The following is a 17,907-nucleotide window of genomic DNA, read 5'->3' as shown; positions in this document are numbered from 1 at the left end:
TGCCAATGATGTTTAATTTGTTTGTTTTCTGTAGACAGAGGTAATGACAATTGGTTAGTCAAGTATGAAAAACCAGATGAAAATTGTGACGTCGTATGCAAGGTAAGTCAGTGGAAGTAAATTTCCTTAACAGGAAATTAAGTTTGAATAAGTTATAATGCATTTGCTACAGAAAGGCAAGCAAAGTATATTTTAGAATAAAGAATAAAGCTAATTTTGCTAAAGTACTGTGACTTTGCCTCGTGTTTTGGGGTGTTTTTGAGCTGAGTCTCAGTACTTCAGTAAAATAAGCTTTATTCTACTTGAAACAGGAGCATAGTTATTTATTGTAGTGGGATCTACCACTCTCAGATACATAGACACAGCAAGCAGACAGGGTCGGGACCAGGTCAGTGGCCAAGTTATACTGTTCCCTGCATTTATAATGTTCTTTGCAGTACCCATTGATGACAGACGCTTATAGCGCAACCGCGATCTGCTCGTAGTTGCCTCAGCAACAGACAAGCTACTTTCCCCAGACACGGTAATTACACTTTGGCATGTCATCTCTTTTGGGAGGGTGGGGGCGGGGGAGGGTTCAAAAGAGTACAGAAACCTCATAATATATGTGTATGTGTTTATGTATGTATATACACTTCTCAAAAAAAAATATAAAAAATATGGAAACACTTAATCATCACAGTCTGAAACCAAGTCAGGCATACTTCGGGAATATCTGTCACATTAGGAAGCATAAGCAATTGTGAATTGAGTCACCTGCCTTGCTGTAAATGAAAGTGATAGCAGGTACACATAGAGAGGCAACAGCAAGCCAATCCCCAAAAATGGAATGGTTTTACTGGTGGAGGTCACAGACAGTTGCGCACTCCTTATTATTCTTGACTGAGTCTGCTCTAGTTTTGTGGTTTGCTGGTGTCCTTGTCAATATTGATAGCTTGAGGTGGTACCTGCAGTCAATTCTGGTTTCACAGGTTGTCCAGCTCCTCCAAGATGACACATCTGTATGTGCTGTTGCAAAATGGTTTGCTGTGTCTCCCAACACAGTCTCAAAAAGAGCATGGAGGAGATACCAGGATTCGGGCTGTTACACGAGGAGAGCTGGGCAGGGCCATATAAGGGCCTCAACCCAGCAGCAGGACTGGTATTTGATTCTTTTTGCAAGGAAAGACAAGATGAGCACTGCCAGAGCCTACAAAATAATATCCAGCTGACTACTGGTGTCCATGTTTCTGACCAAACTGTAAGAAAGACTCCACGAGAGTGGCATGACAGCCCGACGTCCTCCAGTGAAACCTGTGCTCATAGCCCATCACCATACAGCTGGATTGGCATTTGCCAGAGAATACCCCAATTGGCAGTGGGTATAGAAAAGAATCTCCTCCTTCAAAATATTCCCATTTTTTTGCTTTACAGTCTTAAATGAAAACACACAAAAAAATATTTCTTCCCAGCTTTACTTATTTAATGCAACCTATAACATCCAAGTAAAAGATATAACAGCTGCAGTTCAGAAGAAATAAGAAATAAAAAACAAGAAATACTGAGATTAATAAAGGATCGCCCCTATCCTAAACAATATTTGTAAATTCAATCAGGTGGAAGTAACCACCATTTTCATTGCAGACCATGTGTGTATATATACACGCACACACACACACGCACACACACACACACTCACAGGCTTGGACAATCATAGCATACAGCAGTGCTAGATGATGGCAGAATTCTTCCTTGGTGATGAAAAAACAATTCATGACATTTAGCTACACTAAGAACACTTGGGAGGTAGGCCTATCATCGCCAAAGTCTACAATCAAGAGAAGACTTCATGAAAGTAAATACCGTGGATTTACCACAAGGTACATCCCATTGGTATTTCTCAAGCATAGGAAACACAGATTAGACTTTGCCAGAAAATACTGTTTAAAAGCCAGTCCAGTTTTGGAACAGATTTCTTTGGACAAATGAAATTAAGATCAAGAATGTATTGATGATATTAAACTCTGGATGCTGTAAAATTCCCTCCAACTAAATGAAAATAAAATTGAGGTCATTTTTGGCCCGGCTTCTTCTGTTAATGAAATAGGCACTCATTTAGGCTCATTGTTGGCAAAGATTTGTAATAATGTTAAGAATCTGGGAGTCTTCCTTGATTCGTCTTTGAGCTTTGACAAACAAATCTCTGCAGTAGTAGAGTTAAATTTCTAAATTAAGATCCTTCCTTTCACAGAAGGATTTGGCAACAGTGATTAAAGCCTTTTTTACATCTTGGTTTGATTATTGCAATCCCCTATGTGTGGGATTGCCCAAATTTGTCTTGTTTCACTTTCATTTGGTTCAGAATGCAGCAGCTGGACTTCTGACCAGCACTAGTAAAAGTGAGAATATCTCACTGGCCTCCCTCCTTTGGTTGCCAGTGAGATTTTGGATTGACTTCAAAGTTTTATTGTTTATTTATTAAGTCTTGCATGACGTCATCCATAAATACATCTGCGATCTCCTTCTTCCCCTTTTGGGAACAAGAGTTTTGAGGTCATCTGCTCAATTACTTCTTGGAGTTCCTAGATCATAGCTAAAGTTTAAGGGTGACGGGGCTTTTTCAGTTATTGCTCCAAGACTTTGGAACAATCTGCTGCTCCATATCAGATCTTCTATGTCCAGTGAGGTTTTTAAGACTATTTTAAAAAAAAAATCAACTTGTTCTCCTCCACATTTTATGGTGGCTGAGGTCATCGGGGGCAGGAGGATAAACTTTCAATAGTTTTTACTGTTTTATTAAACTGCCTGTTTTTATAGTAGCCTTACATGTTTCTTCGTGCAGCACTTTGGTACAACTTCTGTCATTTTTAAATATGCTTTATAAATAAATTTAATTGATTGATTGAGAAGAATATGGAGCAGAGAAGGAATGGCTAATGATTTGTACCATACCACATCATCTGTGAAACATGGTGGAGGCAGTGTTATGGCATGGGTATGCATAACTATCGATGAAAGTGGGTCACTGGTGTTTGTTCATGATTTGACTACTGATAACAGTTGCAGAATGAATTCTGAAGTGTACAGGGCCATACTGTTTGCTCAGATTCAGACAAATGATATAAAACAGATAGGTTGACTCTTCACAGTATAGATAGGCAATGAGTGAAAACATACTGTGACAGCCAACCAAATGCTTTCCACCTGCAAAGAAGGAGTATTCATCAATGACCAAGTTAATCAGCTGACCTCACCCCAATTGGACATGCATTTAACTTACTGAATACAAAACTGATGGCAGAAAGTCCAACAAACAAGCAGCACCTGAAGACAGCTGCAGTAAACTCCTGCATCAGTAGGGTGGAAACCCACTACTTGGAGATGGCCATGGGTTCCAGACTTTAGGCACTCATTGACTGCAAAAGATTTTCAACCAGGTATTGAAAATCCATCCATCCATCCATTTTCCAACCCGCTGAATCCGAACACAGGGTCACGGGGGTCTGCTGGAGCCAATCCCAGCCAACACAGGGCACAAGGCAGGAAACAATCCTGGGCAGGGTGCCAACCCACCGCAGAACACACACAAACACACCCACACACCAAGCACACACTAGGGCCAATTTAGAATCGCCAATCCACCTAACCTGCAAGTCTTTGGACCGTGGGAGGAAACCGGAGCGCCCGGAGGAAACCCACACAGACACGGGGAGAACATGCAAACTCCACGCAGGGAGGACCCGGGAATCGAACCCAGGTCCCCAGATCTCCCAACTGCGAGGCAGCAGCGCTACCCACTGCGCCACCGTGCCGCCCCGTATTGAAAATCATCACTACATTTATGATTGTTAGTTTGTCCAAAATTGGGTGTTGTGGCATGTATGAAAATGTCTGTCTTTTCTAAGTAGCTAATACAGTGTTTTTGTTAAACACCTTAAATTTAAACTGCAAGTCTACATTTCAATCACATCTTGATCGCTTCATTTCAAATCCATTGTGGTTGTGCACAGAGCCAAAATTAAGAAAATTGTATCACTGTCCAAATACTTGTGGCCCTAACTGTGTATGTATGTATTTATGTATGTATGTACGTACAGTGGGGCAAAAAAGTATTTAGTCAGCCACCAATTGTGCAAGTTCTCCCACATAAAAAGATGAGAGAGGCCTGTACTTTTCATCATAGGTATACCTCAACTATGAGAGACAAAATGAGAAAAAAAAAATCCAGAAAATCACATTGTCTGATTTTTAAAGAATTTATTTGCAAATTATGGTGGAAAATAAGTATTTGGTCAATAACAAAAGTTCATCTCAATACTTTGTTATATACCCTTTGTTGGCAATGACAGAGGTCAAACGTTTGTCTTCACAAGGTTTTCACACACCGTTGCTGGTATTTTGGCCCATTCCTCCATGCAGATCTCCTCTAGAGCAGTGATGTTTTGGGGCTGTTGCTGGGCAACACGGACTTTCAACTCCCTCCAAAGATTTCTATGGGGTTGAGATCTGGAGACTGGCTAGGCCACTCCAGGACCTTGAAATGCTTCTTACAAAGCCACTCCTTTGTTACCCGGGTGGTGTGTTTGAGATCATTGTCATGCTGAAAGACCCAGCCACGTTTCATCTTCAATGCCCTTGCTGATGGAATGAGGTTTTCACTCAAAATCTGACGATGCATGGCCCCATTCATTCTTTCCTTTACACGGATCAGTCGTCCTGGTCCCTTTGCAGAAAAACAGCCCCAAAGCCAGATGTTTCCACCCCCATGCTTTACAGTAGGTATGGTGTTCTTTGGATGCAACTCAGCATTCTTTCTCCTCCAAACACGACAAGTAGAGTTTTTCATCTGACCATATGACATTCTCCCAATCTCTTCTGGATCATCCAAATGCTCTCTAGCAAACTTCAGATGGGCCTGCACATGTACTGGCTTAAGCAGGGGGACACGTCTGGCACTGCAGGATTTGAGTCCCTGGCGGCTTAGTGTGTTACTGATGGTAGCCTTTGTTACTTTGGTCCCAGCTCTCTGCAGGTCATTCACTAGGTCCCCCCATGTGGCTCTGGGATTTTTGCTCACCGTTCTTGTGATCATTTTGACCCCACGGGGTGAGATCTTGCGTGGAGCCCCAGATCGAGGGAGATTATCAGTGGTCTTGTATGTCTTCCATTTTCTAATAATTGCTCCCACAGTTGATTTCTTCACACCAAGCTGCTTACCTATGGCAGATTCAGTCTTCCCAGCCTGGTGCAGGTCTACAATTTTGTTTCTGGTGTCCTTTGACAGCTCTTTGGTCTTGGCCATAGTGGAGTTTGGAGTGTGACTGTATGAGGTTGTGGACAGGTGTCTTTTATATTGATAAAGAGTTCAAACAGGTGCCATTAATACAGGTAACGAGTGGAGGACAGAGGAGCCTCTTACAGAAGAAGTTACAGGTCTGTGAGAGCCAGAAATCTTGCTTGTTTGTAGGTGACCAAATACTTATTTTCCACCATAATTTGCAAATAAATTCTTTAAAAATCAGAAAATGTGATTTTCTGGATTTTTTTTTCTCACTTTGTCTCTCATAGTTGAGGTATACCTATGATGAAAATTACAGGCCTCTCTCTCAGTGGGAGAACTTGCACAATTGGTGGCTGACTAAATACCTTTTTGCCCCACTGTATGTGTGTATGATACAAATACAAGATTGGTTTAATATAAGCAACATTTTGACACTGTGTGTGTCTTAGAACTATAACACTGGTCTCTGTGCTACAGAGATGATTAATAAAAGGGAACTGCAAATTAATCGAAATTCTTTATTAGGACTGCTTGTCTGAAGATAATGATCATTTTCCCCTTTTTTTTCTTAAAGGAGAGTGTGGATGCTTACCATTTAAATCAGTGTGCACTGACAGATGGTCTTGTGATCATTCTTTTCAGGTCATCCTACACATTAAAAAATTTGTAATAATTATTTGTTATATTCAAAAATTGTTTCATGTTTAACAAAGGTAATGCTTTACATAATTATACAGTACATTACCCCCATTAAGCTTGTTTGCAGGTTTTTAGCAGCACATTTTGTATTTAAAACAATATACGCTTTATATTCATATTAATAGGACTCTGAATGGTTGGATAATAAAGATCCCGTCATAAAAATAGCGGCAATAGACAATGGACTTGCATTTCCATTTAAGCATCCTGATGAGTGGCGAGCCTGTAAGTAGATGGTTTAACTGAATCAAATTGCTTTTCACAGTAATAAAATGTTACAGTGTATGTGTGTGTGTACTGTTACAGATCCATTTCACTGGGCATGGCTTCCGCAGGCCAAAGTTCCTTTTTCTCAGGAAACCAGGGATTTGGTGCTTCCACGCATCTCAGACATGAATTTTGTGCAAGACCTCTGCGAAGACATTTATGAAATGTTTATGGTTAGTTTTACATAATTTTTTAAATTAATAATCTACTGTTAGTTTAAGTAGTTGTAATTCTGGTGTGTAATACTAGTTATTTCACATAGCAAAATTCCTGGGAGTGAAATTTTAAGAACAAATGGAGAATATCTAAATTTTGTCAAGAGGTAAAAGATGTTTGGATTTGAAAGTGAAAAAACAATCTTAACACTATAATGAATATTTCTAGAGTCATAATAATAAGAAAGCATAAACTGCTTGCCATCATCCAATTTTAAAATATTTATTTAAGTAATGCAGACAGTGTTGACAACTGACAACATTAACTTGTGCACCAGTTTAAGTATATATTGTGCTGTAAAACAAACTCATTCACGTCTGTGGCTATACACTTTGACCATTGTTTAACAGTAAGGATTGCTAGCCTGCTTTTATCCAGCATAGGAATGAAAAGGTAACTTACAGTGTTTGGTGATGAGAGGGATCAAAGAAGGACGGTGAGGCAAAACTCAGCAAATAATGTACAAACTTTGAATTGGTGTGCAGAGTGTCATCTCACAATGGAATGCTTACTGAATTTTGTTTCATATAGTTTTACAAAGCAGTAGACCATGTCGGCTGTTGATGTTGTCAGTGTCCCCAGTTGACATAGACACATAAAATTGGACCGTTAAAAAGTCGGAAAAAAGTTTTTTGTTTGGATAACTCCAAATTGCCTTGGATTGAAGGATCAGAATTTGGTCTAGCATGACTCCTAGTAGTGGCAGTGTGATGCTTTCCTGGCACACTTTGGGGCCCCATGATATAGAGGAATGTCTGAATGGTAAGGCACATCTGAATGTTGTTGCTGACTATATACATATTTTTTGGACATTTCCAGCATGGTAATGTGCCACGTCATCAAATGGTCTAGGAATATGACAGTGAGTTTTCATTGTTTCAGTGACCTGCACAGCACCAGGATATCGACCTTATTGAGCATCTTTAGGATGAGGGCAAGACTTTGTAGTCATACAGTTTGTAACAAGTTCTCAATGCAGTAATTTGCACATGGTAGAACATTATTGAACAGAACATCTTACATCTTGCAGAATCAATGCTGTTCATAAATCAAAAAGATAAAATGCTACAATACAGGCGCACTTAATAAACTGGTAGCTCAGCATATATTGAGTCATGTTCAGTGGTAAATGGAACATACTCAGAACATCAGGCAAAATGACTGAATTGACAAAAAGGCTATTCAGGTGTTTGTATTGCAGTTTCCTTTTGTTTCGTGATGGTGTTTCTTATTTTGCAACTGATATGCCGTTTTCTGTTCAGGATAGCCCTCTGTAAATTGTAAGTATTTTTCTCTGTTTGATTGGATTGTTTTAAGTGATTACGTTCTTCATACAGTGCATCCGGAAAGTATTCACAGTGCATCACTTTTTCCACATTTTGTTATGTTACAGCCTTATTCCAAAATGGATTAAATTCATTTTTTTCCTCAGAATTCTACACACATCACCCCATAATGGCAATGTGAAAAAAGTTTACTTGAGGTTTTTGCAAATTTATTAAAAATAAAAAAATTGAGAAAGCACATGTACATAAGTATTCACAGCCTTTGCCATGAAGCCCAAAATTGAGCTCAGGTGCATCCTGTTTCCCCTGATCATCCTTGAGATGTTTCTGCAGCTTAATTGGAGTCCACCTGTGGTAAATTCAGTTGATTGGACATGATTTGGAAAGGCAAACACTTGTCTATATAAGGTCCCACAGTTGACAGTTCATGTCAGAGCACAAACCAAGCATGAAGTCAAAGGAATTGTCTGTAGACCTCTGAGACAGGATTGTCTTGAGGCACAAATCTGGGGAAGGTTACAGAAAAATTTCTGCTGCTTTGAAGGTCCCAATGAGCACAGTGGCCTCCATCATCAGTAAGTGGAAGAAGTTCGAAACCACCATGACTCTTCCTAGAGCTGGCCGGCCACCTAAATTGAGCGATCGGGGGAGAAGGGCCTTAGTCAGGAAGGTGACCAAGAACCCGATGGTCACTCTGTCAGAGCTCCAGAGGTCCTCTGTGGAGAGAAGAGAACCTTCCAGAAGGTCAACCATCTCTGCAGCAATCCACCAATCAGGCCTGTATGGTAGTGTGGCCAGACAGTAAAAGGCACATGGCAGCCTGCCTGGAGTTTGCCAAAAGGCACCTGAAGGACTCTCAGACCATGAGAAAGAAAGTTCTCTGGTCTGATGAGACAAAGATTGAACTCTTTGGTGTGAATGCCAGGCGTCACGTTTGGAGGAAACCAGGCACCGCTCATCACCAGGCCAATACCATCCCTATAGTGAAGCATGGTGGTGGTAGCATCATGCTGTGGGGATGTTTTTCAGTGGCAGGAACTGAGAGACTAGTCAGGATAAAGACAAAGATGACTGCAGCAATGTACAGACACATCCTGGATGAAAACCTGCTCCAGAGCGCTCTTGGCCTCAGACTGGGGTGATGGTTCATCTTTCAGCAGGACAACGACCCTAAGCACACAGCCAAGATATCAAAGGAGTGGCTTCAGGACAACTCTGTAGATGTCCTTGAGTGGCCCAGCCAGAGCCCAGAATTGAATCCGATTGAGCATCTCTGGAGAGATCTTAATCCGATTGAACATCTCTGGAGAGATCTTAATCCGATTGAACATCTCTGGAGAGATCTTAATCCGATTGAACATCTCTGGAGAGATCTTAATCCGATTGAACCTCTCTGGAGAGATCTTAATCCGATTGAACCTCTCTGGAGAGATCTTAATCCGATTGAACCTCTCTGGAGAGATCTTAATCCGATTGAACCTCTCTGGAGAGATCTTAATCCGATTGAACCTCTCTGGAGAGATCTTAATCCGATTGAACCTCTCTGGAGAGATCTTAATCCGATTGAACCTCTCTGGAGAGATCTTAATCCGATTGAACCTCTCTGGAGAGATCTTAATCCGATTGAACCTCTCTGGAGAGATCTTAATCCGATTGAACCTCTCTGGAGAGATCTTAATCCGATTGAACCTCTCTGGAGAGATCTTAAAATGGCTGTGCACCGACGCTTCCCATCCATCCTGATGGAGCTTGAGAGGTGCTGCAAAGAGGAATGGGTGAAACTGGCCATAATTCACGTTGTCATTATGGGGTGTTGTGTGTAGAATTCTGAGGAAAAAAATGAATTTAATCCATTTTGGAATAAGGCTGTAACATAACAAAATGTGGAAAAAGTGATGTGCTGTGAATACTTCCCGGATGCACTGTACATATACAAATACAGAGCATTGCTTAATATTACTGTTAGACTGGCTTATTCTTTATGCAAGATAATAGTATGATTTCTTTAAGCATGATTTTGCTCCATCAATAGAAATAATTTTAAATTGATAACTGTGATTTTTACGGAAGCAATCCATCCCAGATTACCATCATCTTTTTTCATATGATTTAGTAATATGGATATATATTTTGTTTTACAATATACCGTATTTTACAAAAGCAGTGACACAGACCGCTCTGCTAAAGGCTATTTCCAGTAATTGTCATTATGATTTACTTGCATTGAAGACATGCTGTAAACTATAAAATGATATGTGACTGAATGGAGAAGTAAACTATGTGCAATTTGCAGCTTTTTGTGCAGTATATGGTCTGCAGCCAGTAATAGTGCTATGATATTCACATTGCATGGCTAAGCCTTTAGACAACAGCCCATTTAAGCACTTTTGCAAATAATTAGCAAAGATACTGCAATCTGAAATAATGGGTAGGGATAATCATTACACTTCTGTTTCATAGAATTTTGTCATTATATTAGGGCAGTAAGCACTGCAAGCTGGTTGGCAGACTGGCAAGTTAAATACAGAAGTACTGGATACTTATTTTGGTTTTTGTGCCACTGCAATAAAATGTATTTTGCACATATGTAATATGACATTGATTCGAAGTTCTTACAGAAATATGACATGATAAAAAAATGTAATTTGTACCTTACTTTTGTTTGGTATTGCTCCAGGATTATCATAAACATCCCTTCCTCCCACACCCCTGCACATGTGTCGGCATGTATTAATAAAGGAAATGAACATCAGTACCATGTACTGACACATGGCAAGGCATTGTGAAACGTAATTTGAAACTTAAAAAATTTCAGAAATAAAATTTTATTTATAACGGTAGTATGTAAATACAGTATTGGATGTGTATGTGATTCTTTAGGTTCACACTTTTTTGTATTGTTGTTTCATGTAAAAAAAAAATATGAAAATGCTGCCATGACCAAAGCACTGCCTGTCACGATCTCCTCATTGCCGGCCCTGGATGTGACAATATTTTTTAATCTGTTAAAACAGGCCACATTAATTGCAAAAATTAACACGTTAACTTTCCCAGGCCTTGTTTAAACCCATATCCCTTTGCGAGTTACATTTATTCATAATAACTAATGTTAGAACAGGGCATTTGTTAAGATGTATGAAGTATGTTTTTCCAACAAGAAATACTATGAGAACATGGGCAGCTCTTAACATAATTAAGCTGGAATGTGATTTTAATGAACAAACATGTTCAAGTTCTTATGTGTGCACAATAAAAGGAGAATCTTGCAATCATGCATTTGTTGTGCAGAATAGTGTTATGTAAGATCAAACAACAAAGGCTTTAAACACAACATCCAGCAATATTAAAAAGGATGCTCATGCAGTTATCATAATGGTTTGGTGCTAAAGAATTTCTGTAGATGTAGCCATATGACCTGAGTCTTTACCTGAAACAAGGGCCACTGGTTCTGTTGCACCTTTTGCAGAAGGGAGAACAGTATTAAGACTTCAGGATAGTTTAATCTTTATTAATGCTCACATTCTACCTAACTTGTGATTTGTATGCACTGAATGAAAGAGAAACCACTATTCCAACAATTTGTTGTAAATAGAACCATTTATTCAATACTTGCCCTGATCTTTCTCATTTCTAAGCCAAGCATTGCCTAAATTCAAAATACCTAATCATTATTTATGTATAAAGAGAGTCCATTTAAACTGACCTTTGCAGGCAGCATTTCATAGCTTTTTTGTTAACTCATTTACAAGTTTGGATTTATGCATCTTGCAGGTATCTCAGATTAAGTGCAATTTGAACAATGTAAACTAGCAGCTACCTAGTTACTCTGATTACACAGTTTAAATACACAACATTCTTGCTTTCTGTATTTTAACTTTACCCCTTGAAAACCTGTACGATGTCTCCATGGATCTGGACTATTGGAGATCCTTTACCAGTTTTGTGCTTTAACTCTTGAATCCCTAAAGCTTATTTGTTTTGTTGCCTCTGATCTCCTTAAATTTTCCTAACATACACCAAGCAGCTCGTAGCTCCTTATCACTGAGCTAACAGACCACTTTTATTTTGCACATTTGTGGACAATGAAAAAATCGTAAGCTTTAGGGATTCTACCGTTAAGCAGTATTAGTATTTATAATAGATGACAAGAGTATAGCATATTATACATTTGTTAATGGTCATCTGTCTAAATATAAAAAAATAAGCATATTCCCTTGGATTGTGGATTTTCTAATCTTTTAAGTGATACTATAGTGGTAATCAAGCATTACATCGTTTATATGGCTCAGAATTACATTGATGTGCCAGTTAACAATATATTTTGGTTTTTTTTATTTATTAGAAGGACAAGGGATTTGACAAAGCTACTTTTGAGAAACAGATGTCTGTGATGAGAGGACAGGTAAATGATATGCTCAGATGTTAACATATACCTTGGGGTGTATTTGTTTCTTTATTCATCTGTTTTTGTTTACGAACTGTGAACACACCACACCATGCTTCATCTACTAAGTCAATTGTACTATTTAATGAAAAAAACTATTTGAGTTCAGCACAATTTTTATATGATGAACTTCCATTTACAGGCTTAAATAACCATGTGTTTGTTTACAAATATCATAAAACACCATGACTGTTAAACAAATACATAAAAATCAAGATTGATTTTTTTTTAACATTAAGTTCTTAAAACTAATTTTCCAAGTTCTGTAAATTCAGTTTATTTGAAATGGCTTAATCCCTTGGAGTCAAATGACTTGGGAGAAAATATTATGATAGCAGCCTTTGTCAAATCCACTGTCTCCACTTCTTGGCTTAACAACTTCAGTGTTTAGTTGGAAAGAGTTGCTTGTTCTTGGAATGGCCACCAGGGGGCATCTGAAACCTGAGTAATTTTTCTTCCAACTTGCATTTAATAACTCTGATTTTAAGGAAAATGGAGACATGTTGAGCATAAGCAGCTCATAAGAAGTCCTGGGTGTCAGTAGTTAGCAAAAATAGCTGGATGGATTTTCATGGTGTAAGAGGTTAAAACTGCAACCCCAGGTGGGGATTATTCATGTTTCAACAACTAATTTACCCTAACAAAGCGTGTAAATCTTAACTAATTTTTCTAAAATTGTTAAGTTGTGGGTGGTCTGCCTGCCCACAGATGAATATTTAACTTGGGGGCCCCTTTTGGCATATATTGTTGGTCTCTGAAGCTTGGGGTAGAGAGCCCAAAGCAGGCCTAAGGGTAAATGTATTCTTTTTAGCCATTTTATAGAACATTAAAATCAGTGTTCAGTTTGAGAAAGTTGTAATAAAAAATGATATTGCTTTACTTTGGGTATGATTTAAGATCTGAAGCTTTCAGTTATTTTTCTCCCATTACTTTATTCTAGATACTCAATCTGATTCAGGCTTTAAAGGATGGTAAGAGTCCTATTCAGCTGGTGCAGATGCCCCGTGTTGTGGTGGAAAGAAGTAGAAGCGGAAGTCAAGGTCGCATTGTCCATCTTGGAAATGCCTTCACACAAACTTTCCACTTCAAGAGGCCCTTTTTCTCCTCTTGGTAGACATTATGATTTCTTGTCCGAGGACAGCTCTTTAAGAGTGTGGCTGAACCTTTTCAGTACTGTACTACAAATATTTTTTAATGAGAAAGCAATCAATGCATTCTAGAAAATGGTTGAAGCCATCTACTGCCAAAAGAACTTGAATAATTAAAGTGTTTTTGAATGTATCGGTAAGTTTACAGGACTTTTCTCTGCAGTGCTCAAACTTCACTGTAAATGTTAATATTGTATTTTTATATTACAAATGGTGGGATTAATATAAAATGGGATTCTGTGATGTAATTTATATAGTTCTATCTGAAAAGTTTAAATGATAAATACAACACAAGATTTTGCAAATCACTTTTGTTTGTAAATCTTATTACTTATTGGTGATTTTAAAAGTTAAAGACAATTGAACAACAGTCTGATATATTGCAATAAAAAGCTTAACTGCAAGATATAGTTGTATCTTTTTTTATGTATTTTGGTGACCATCGCAATCTAACCCAATGTATATGAAATATAAATTGCATGTTATCTTGTAGAAATATGGGGTTGTGTTGCTCACTACCTGCTATTGAGAAGATTCAAAATTATTCCTGTGGAGTTAAAGAATAGCAGTGTATCCTGTTTGTTTGTAATCTTGTTGCTTCCCCACCTACTCAATAATTACTAAATTAAGAATTTCTCTTTACTCTGTATACATGATAGTAATAAAACTACTAACCTACATACTGTAAACATTTCTTAAACTGGCAAACTCTTGTGCCAACTTTAGAAATAGGCAGTGGTTACCAAAGAGGGCACAATTAGTTCTGTAAATGTTGTATAATACAATTTATATGTGATGATAAAAAATTTAAGATGGAAGGCAGCAATGCATTGTTTGAGTTTAAACTGTTATGTTGTAGCTGATGCCCATTCATACACTAACCTCATGGATGGCCTAGTTATACTCACAGTGTAGACATTCTGCATTGAATGTACAAGTGATTTGCAATTGTCAAGGACTTTATGGAAGAGTTGCCTAGTGATTAGTCACGATGCCTTTACCAGTGTGCTAGAAGGCATGAAACAGTGGATGACCTCTGGGTGAATACATACTGTGCTGATACCTGCAACAAGCCCCCACAAGGTGGCCAAAGAACAATGCAATGCAGCACATTAGCAAACCTGTATTGTGGTGGATCACAATGCATTTATTTTAAAAATTAGCTTCTTCTATCTTTGTAAACTGTTGTTTTGCATCAGATTTTCACCACCGCTGTGCTGCATGCCATTGCTCTGATGGGAGGCAGGTCAGGGCTCACAAAATCAGTAGCCTGATTGCCCAGGGCTATTAACTTTTCCCATGGGGCTATCAAAATGTAACGCCATCCTGCCTGACTGTTTACCAGAAATTATTCTCCGAGTGATACCAAATTTCCTCTTTCATTTGCTTTGTCTGCTTCTATGGCTTGTTATTTGAATGGGGAAAGAAAGATTATGGAACAAACAGGTTTTTAATTTGTCTGCAGAGACGTGTGCCTGTGCATATGTGTAATGAGTTTACTTCTCCTCTGTTCTCTCTCTCATATGATGATTGGTAAACACAAATGGTGCACTGCTGCCACCCCCAGTAAAGGAGTGAATTCTCACTTCATTGATTTACTGTTGCTAAGTGACATTTACGGTGCACATAAAGGGATACGGGCAAACAAAAAACTCTTTTACAGTTTAGTGTGCACATGAAAACTTTGTGGTGCTCACGTGAAAGTTTAAAAGGATTTTTTTTGTTTGCATGGGCCGTGAAGTTAATTAAATGCAAAATTGCTGACGTGTGTGTACAAATTTGAGAAGGAGGCAATGCATGGATTTATGACAATATTTCAGCTCTGCTCAGCCAAAACGGACACATCAGAATGAAGATCAGGGAACGGATAAGGAAGGCCAGACCCCCACAAAGTGGAAGAATTTGGAAATATCTAATTATGAGGCAAAAAGAAAGTATAGCTTTTTGGGTTCATGGACAAAAGAATGTCCGTGGCTGGAACCTAAGGTAAACGACACAATGTTCGGTTGGGTATGTCGTCAATTCCTCACATTTTCTGACTCCACAAGCATTTTTGTTACTGGAAGCAGTCATTTTTAGGAAAGCATGACAAATTTGTGCATGACAAGAAGCATATGAGTGCCCAGTCTGTAGCTTCTTACTTTAAACAAACGGCAATACTAAAGAACATAATAAAAATGAACATGAAGTCCTAACAAAACTTTTCAGAACAGAATACTATGTTGGCAAAAATGAGTTAGCAAAAGTTAACAGCCTTTGCAAATTTCAACCAGAAAGTGACCTAGATTTTGGCTGTGTTTATCACAATGATCATGCATGCTGAAAATGTATTGCAGCAATAGCACAAACGTCAAGAGATCAGATTGAAATGGAAATGCAAGAAATCAAATTCTTACCAGGTGTTGGTTCATGTTAGGTATTTGAAAGATAATGGTGACATTTCCATTTTCATGATCAAATGTCAGCCAGTGAAGAGCACAAATGCTGCAGGTGTTCTAAAATCTATTAATGAGGCAGTGGGCACCATGGGTATTGGTGAGAGACATGGAAGGAGGAAGTAGTGTGTGCAAATTGTGATGGAGATGCAGTGATGATGGATGAGAAAATGGGAGTAGTTGGGAGACTAAAACAGCAGATACCCCACATCATAACAATCCACTGTGTGGCAGTCAAATTAGAACTAGCAGTACTGTATAGTGTGAAAGGTTGTGAGTACCTGGTCAGGTTTGAGGATACACTGAAATCTGTCTTTAAGATGTACTACTGTTCTCCAAAGAAGCAAAGACAACTGAGTGAAATAAGTGAACTGCTTAAAAAGAAAGTGGCCTGAAAGTACATAGTGGCTGCCATGCAGGCTGAAATGTCTAAAGGCTGTAGAAAAACAGTACCATTGTGCATAAAGCGAATATGGCAGGAGGAGGTGATGTTAAGTCAGGATGCTGTCAAAGCAAAGGGGGTTGTGCAGGAGATGAAGAAATTTGTTCACTTCCTACGTTTCATGTTGGACTTCAGTACCATCTTATCCAAGTGCAGTACAGATTTTCAGTATGATAACTTAAATATCATGCAAACAAATCAGTTAGTAGAGAGAACAAAACCAGGAGAATACCGGAAAGCCTTGGAAGCAAAGTTCACAGTGAAAGATGAGGATAGCATGTGCTACTGTGGAACTCTGCTCACAAAAAGCCAACCTGCTAGAAGTAGTGAGGGCACAAAAGCACCTTTGGTGCAGAGTTTCAGAAGATTATTGTCAACACAGTTAAGTACACGGTCAGCAGATTTAAAAATCTGTCTGAAAAGCCTGTCTCGTTTCAAAGTTTTGGATCCTTCTTCCGCACCCCAGGGAAGATCTGGCAAATAATGGGGATGAAGAGGTGGATTATCTTGTCACACATTTTGCCAGTTTACTAAATGAGTATGAGAAGGAGAAAATTCCACAAGAATAGAGAGACCTAAAAATGTGGCTTTCAGAGCATCGGAGTGTCAAGCTAGATCGCTTGAACTGAGAATCTAGAACACCTCTCTCATATCACCATCTACAGCCATCTGCGAGAGAGGATTTTCTTGCATGAACTGAGTGAAAACGTCATTTTGTACCTCTCTACAGTCTGAAACACTGAAATGATCTCATGTATCTCTCCATTTGAAACTTTTTGTCCTGACAAGGCAATTAGATCCTGGATGTATTCTGGAAAAGGTTCAAGACACTTGGAACATAACACTCCAGCAAGATGAAAGGGAAGAGAAGTGGAGACGAATGCACAGAAGCCAAGTGAGGAACTGATGAAGCCGTGTCCTCCATGTCGACTGGTGCTCTCTCCTCTGTGATTTCAGCTGAGATCTCCGATTTGCGGATCGGACACAGACTGATTCATGTTTAAATTCATCCTATTGTTCATACAAGTTTCAGTTCAGTTAGAACCGAATACATATTTATGTTGATTGATGTTGACGATTGTTACTTGATTGTTGAATAATTTATATATGATTGTTGCTATTTGTGTTTGGAAAATGAATGTTTTGATTTATTTCTCAATTATATCTAACTTTCTGCATTAAGAAATTGTCTCTTTTATTTAGACTAGCTAAATTCTTTTCGGGCTACAAAAATCTGAAGAGTGCCTCCCTGAAGGGCTGCCAGGGATTTAGAAATATCGTGAGCCCTGCAGGTGTACCACTACCTAGTGAGGATGAAGAAGAAGGTAATGTCACAATTCCTGATCTTAGAAGGTGTTTATCAGGTTGGTGTGGAGGCCAGGCAGGTCGTCATTCGTATTTTAAAAATTGTAAGAGTTGTCTGTTTGTCACACAGCCCTGGCCTTTGTAGCTTCATCTAGGTATCAGTTGACAGCTTAAGCCATGACAAGATAACACAACCCAACCCACTATTTGGATATCTGGCTCACAGCGGCCCCAAAATTTGGCTTTGATTCCTCTTCATAGCCATTAAAGACGCAGCAGCACACATCCCTGCACGGCTGAGTGCAAACAGAAAAGTGGTGCGTGCTTGCTGAGATGCACAGAACCACGCAGACTTCGACAGCAAAGTCACAGTGGCACACCCACAAACTCCCACCAGCACAAAAC

At 38.9% G+C, this 17,907-nt stretch overlaps 1 protein-coding gene across 2 annotated transcripts in view; it reads left to right on the top strand.

Moving 5' to 3' along the window:
• The window catches only part of pi4k2b (phosphatidylinositol 4-kinase type 2 beta), a 78,483-nt gene extending 64,759 nt beyond the window's left edge, over positions 1–13,724 (top strand). For both annotated transcript variants that reach the window (XM_028801745.2, XM_028801744.2), the window contains exons 6-10: positions 35–102; positions 6,085–6,184; positions 6,266–6,399; positions 12,071–12,130; positions 13,113–13,724. In XM_028801745.2, coding sequence (XP_028657578.1) covers positions 35–102; positions 6,085–6,184; positions 6,266–6,399; positions 12,071–12,130; positions 13,113–13,286 — 536 coding nt within the window. In that variant the 3' untranslated portion in view covers positions 13,287–13,724. The remainder of the gene's footprint in view (positions 1–34; positions 103–6,084; positions 6,185–6,265; positions 6,400–12,070; positions 12,131–13,112) is intronic.
• Positions 13,725–17,907: the final 4,183 nt, after the last annotated feature.

This window comes from Erpetoichthys calabaricus, chromosome 5 (assembly GCF_900747795.2).
Source record: "Erpetoichthys calabaricus chromosome 5, fErpCal1.3, whole genome shotgun sequence".
Lineage (NCBI taxonomy): Eukaryota > Metazoa > Chordata > Cladistia > Polypteriformes > Polypteridae > Erpetoichthys > Erpetoichthys calabaricus.
The sequence above is the reverse complement of the archived record's forward strand: the minus strand, read 5'-3'. Positions and strand labels throughout refer to the sequence as shown.